Raw genomic sequence first — 4110 nt, 5'->3', positions numbered from 1 at the left:
ACATAATATAGCTGGGACAGTCTGATATTGCGCGAAATCGAGTTAGAATCAAAGTCTAAGTTGGAACAAAATTGGTATTACAACAGAATTGCGATAGCAGCAGAATTATTTTTTAGTGCAAATTCTGAGGGATTTATCCAAACTTAAAGACCAGATAAAGAAGAGACGAGTTTAGCATCACGAAGACGCCGAATAATCTAAGAATCCTGACGATTTTGTCAACGAATGGGAAGAATAAAGAGAGCAGAAAACAGCTAAAACAAAGTTCGAAAAACATTCATTTCTTCTCTGCTTTTGTCAATTTTTTATCGACCATGAACTAAACTCTTGCATTTAGTTCAAGAGGGATACACACCATCTCCAGCACGTGGAGCCCAAAAATGAGTAACAATTGTTGTTTTTTATTCTTATCTGTAGTGTTTTATTTCTATAAATAAAACTAGATGTATGCTCTTAGTGCATTATGTTTATGTTCCTTTTTGTTCTCTGTTCTTTAATTAAAGCTCTACTTGTATCATTTACTAACAGCCCTATCATGAAATATTATCTCAGCATTGAATTTGACTCGAAAAATAATGATTTATCTATTAATGGGGTTCCATTGGCTTGGGCTGGGTTCATCATTTGAATCTGGGGTCTGCCTAATTTGGAGGACTAATGTTATCTCCGAGACTAGGAATTTAGTTGGCATATTCTGTGACAAGGAAGGCAGAATCAACATCAGTAATGGCCCTGCTTGCTGGGAAGCCATCTCAAGCTCTATCACCTCACTACGTCAACAGGAAAGCTGTCCCCGAATATTTCATTTTTAAGAAATGATATGACCTCAAAGCTTCGCTAGATAAGAAACTCGTGAACGATATCGTTAGCAGATTGTTTTTTTTTTAGAATGACTATATTTACTTCACTTGGCAGTATTTATGGAAAGAAGTGAGAGCCAAATTAAAGCAGATAGATAGGGTTTGCTTAAAATGAAGGGAGACAGCCAGACAGCCAGAGCCCTCTACCTCCCTTTTGCATGGCATGGATATTGGATTAAATACGACTAGGGAGCATTTTCCTTATTATCAGTAGTAAATTGTTTACGCAAAATGCGGTTAGCCCATTGGCTCTCTTTTTTTGGGAATCACATTAAAAGCTTATATTCTTTTGATTGTGTTTTCCTTTGGTGTCTCTCTCACTTGTACGAGAGAGAGAGAGAGGCCTTTAACACAATGGAGCCGACAGCACATCTCCAACATATATAATAATATATACCCCTTCTTTAGCTAACGCCTCCGCTGCCTGGCTGCCTTCCTCTTCATCAATATATACTCTATTCATCCTGCCATCCGGTTCTCTCCCTCTCTCTCCTTTTTTCTTTTTTTTGGTACTCTACCTTTTACACATCTTCTAAATTGCCTTTTTCAATTTTCTAGATTTGCTCTATTTCAACCTTCGGCTCTTTGCTTGTTTTAGAAGAAACGCGAGGATTTATATATGAAAGAAACGACTGTATATATGTATATTGGCCCATAATAATGTGGTTTTGTCTCCATCAAATCAAATGATTTCTCTTAATGTTTCTGGTTTGAATGATCTGTCAAGTCTTTGAGCTCTTTTGATAGCTTTCTGGGTGCTTGTCAAATTATGTAGGAAGCAATGCAGCCCTATTTAACTTTGTTTCTTAACATTTCGTTTTGTAATGATATATATTTCCTTGAACACGTGCATTCTAACAGGCTCATGACCTCATGATATGGAAACTTTTTCCCTTTGTCCAAAAGAGAATCCAGCACGTACTTCTGGAAACCCCGTTGAAATGATTTTTCCACCCTACAGCACCGATTACATCTCTACTTGTGCAATAGAATCTTCAGAGGGCTTTTTGAGGCCTGTGGAAGGAGAGTCGCACCATCAACGCGCCTCTTCTGATAGTTTTCTGGTTGAGCAATTATCTTGGCTTGATGATCTCCTGGATGAGCCAGACTTGCCTTTGTACAAAAGTCATCGACGTTCATCAAGTGACTCTGTTGCTTTCCTGGACACAGCAAGCAAGACATTTAGGAAAGAGGAAACCATGCTCAAAACTAGTGCTGCAGCTGGTGGACCTACTTGGGAATTTCACACCATTAATTATCATGAAAATTCTTGGAAAACTAGCTTTCATTCAGGTTCTACTCCTGACAAGGAAAAGAATAAGTCCAGGGAATCACCCCTGATTTCTGTGACCAGCAGTTCCAGTGGAGTTGTGCCTTCAACGGATAGCATTACTCTTCAAGACTTTGCTCCACGAGAACCAGCTGGAGTAGGTTTGCCATCGAAACCTATTGTTAAGCAAAATCAAGATGACTCAGAAGTCTCATCTAATGTTAATCATAATCCTTCTAAATCAAAAACGGATTCCAAACGTGCTAAGCAGTGAGTATTCAAGTAATGCCCTTTTTGCTTGCAATTGAATTCTGCAATTGGGATGCTCTAACATCTTTAGAATCATGCAGGCAATTCGCTCAGCGTTCACGTTTGAGAAAACTTCAGTATATAGCTCAACTTGAAAGAAGTGTCCAAATATTAGAGGCAAGCTGGCTGCAGAATTTGAAGCATCCCTAGTGTATCTTAATCAACTGTCATGCTATATGTACTTTAAGATTTGACAAAAAATTTTGTTTGCCGTACAGGCTGAAGGATCTCAAGTTTCAGCCAATCTTGAATATCTATACCGACAAAGTCTCATACTCGGCATGGAAAATCAAGCCTTGAGGCAACGTTTGGATAGTTTATCACAGGAACAACTCGCAAAATACCGTAAGTCTCCCGATGTGACCCCCCTACACTTTTATCATTTTTGCAATCCCCCTCCCCCGCCCTAATATTTTGGACTACAGCTTGAGTATCATTTGTACTTGTGATGTGCATATGTTGTTAAACACAGTGGAGCAGGATATGCTAGAGAAAGAAATAGCAAGGCTTACGTTTTTATACCATCAAAAACAGCAGCAAGAGCAATGGCCGCGACAGCAGAAGCAAAAGCAAAATGAGCAACAGAATTACTCTACACACAATCTATCTATAAGTAGAGGAGTGGAGTCACAGATGACTAACCTATATATATGATGAACGGGAGTTGGGTTCTGCAGATGGAGGATTGCTCCACGTTTAGATGATGGTAAAACAAAAGAATCAGATATGGAATACATCCTATACATGTATTTGCATTATTTTTCGTGACTTGGGACCTCATGGGGCCTTAAAACCATTAGAGTCCTCTGTCCCACAGGCATCGTCCGTCTTTCTTTCCTTACCATGTTTGTCGGCCATACTAGGCAAAGCCAACCTCTTGGAAGAGAGGTCGTGTCAGATAGTGGCTAAGGTTGTGTTGATAAATACATTACCAATTCAATTCAAGCTTGTAGTTTCCATAACTTGTTTGAAATAAAAACAGTATCTGAAGTGGATTTGATTTTTTATAAATAGACATGATGGAAATAAATGCTTCCGTGAATTGCTCTATAAACAAGGAAGATAAGCATGCTTTGAAATTTTAAGCTTTTCAAGCTCAAAAATAAGAAAAAACAAGCCATGCATACAAAGTCCTATTAATTGGCTCAAATCTCCTATCAAGCTCTTTCAGAAAATATAAAGGCATATGGACGCCTTTATATTTCAATATGACCCCGTACTATCATCCAATTTCAGCAGACTCAAAATCTCATCAGCTCTTTCATAAAGCAAATGGACAAGGAACGCAAGCACGCAAAACTTCTGCGATTTAATACAATCAAGTAAAGGATTGACCGGATCTAGAACGGGCATATCGAATAAATTCCCATCCCCATTCCTTCTTTCTTTTTAAACCAGTTTTTCCCCTCTTCATCCTCCAAACACCCCCGAGCACGTTTCGCATGGTTTGTGCAGTGCATATCAGCCTACCATCTTGCAAACAGAACCATTCAGTAGAAAAAATCAGTTAAAAAAAACAAGATTATTATATTATCCATACATGGCCAGCAGGCCAACAATATCAGACACGAGAGAAAGTAGTGGCCAGAAGCAGCTCCTCGGTAAAGAACTTTAGCGCCAGGTCTCTTGATTCAACAATAAAATAGGTGAAGAGTGTAGACATTGATCACG

At 38.8% G+C, this 4110-nt stretch overlaps 1 protein-coding gene across 4 annotated transcripts; it reads left to right on the top strand.

The window, feature by feature from the left end:
* Positions 1-1076: 1076 nt before the first annotated feature.
* On the top strand, positions 1077-3450 carry LOC7454527 (uncharacterized protein At4g06598). 4 transcript variants are annotated; one of them, XM_024586842.2, is made up of 5 exons: positions 1077-1369; positions 1722-2400; positions 2481-2556; positions 2658-2784; positions 2912-3450. In XM_024586842.2, the coding sequence occupies exons 2-5, from the start codon at positions 1739-1741 to the stop codon at positions 3091-3093; spliced, it is 1047 nt and encodes a 348-aa protein (XP_024442610.1). In that variant the 5' UTR covers positions 1077-1369; positions 1722-1738; the 3' UTR covers positions 3094-3450. The 4 variants fall into 4 exon arrangements, with proteins under 4 accessions (XP_024442610.1, XP_024442609.1, XP_024442608.1 ...); XM_024586841.2 differs by having other exon boundaries at positions 1077-1631; XM_024586840.2 differs by having other exon boundaries at positions 1078-1334.
* The last annotated feature ends 660 nt before the right edge of the window (positions 3451-4110 follow it).

This window comes from Populus trichocarpa, chromosome 15 (assembly GCF_000002775.5).
Source record: "Populus trichocarpa isolate Nisqually-1 chromosome 15, P.trichocarpa_v4.1, whole genome shotgun sequence".
NCBI classification, from domain to species: domain Eukaryota; kingdom Viridiplantae; phylum Streptophyta; class Magnoliopsida; order Malpighiales; family Salicaceae; genus Populus; species Populus trichocarpa.
This window is presented reverse-complemented; position numbering and strand designations above follow the sequence as displayed.

What these genes read in the sequence shown, in the direction of transcription:
- LOC7454527 (XM_024586842.2), top strand. Translation starts at nt 1,739, where the DNA reads ATGGAAACTTTTTCCCTTTGTCCAAAAGAGAATCCAGCACGTACTTCT. An exon ending in GATTCCAAACGTGCTAAGCA is followed by an intron (nt 2,401 to 2,480) that starts GTGAGTATTCAA and finishes AGAATCATGCAG; the next exon opens with GCAATTCGCTCAGCGTTCAC. An exon ending in GGAACAACTCGCAAAATACC is followed by an intron (nt 2,785 to 2,911) that starts GTAAGTCTCCCG and finishes TGTTAAACACAG; the next exon opens with TGGAGCAGGATATGCTAGAG.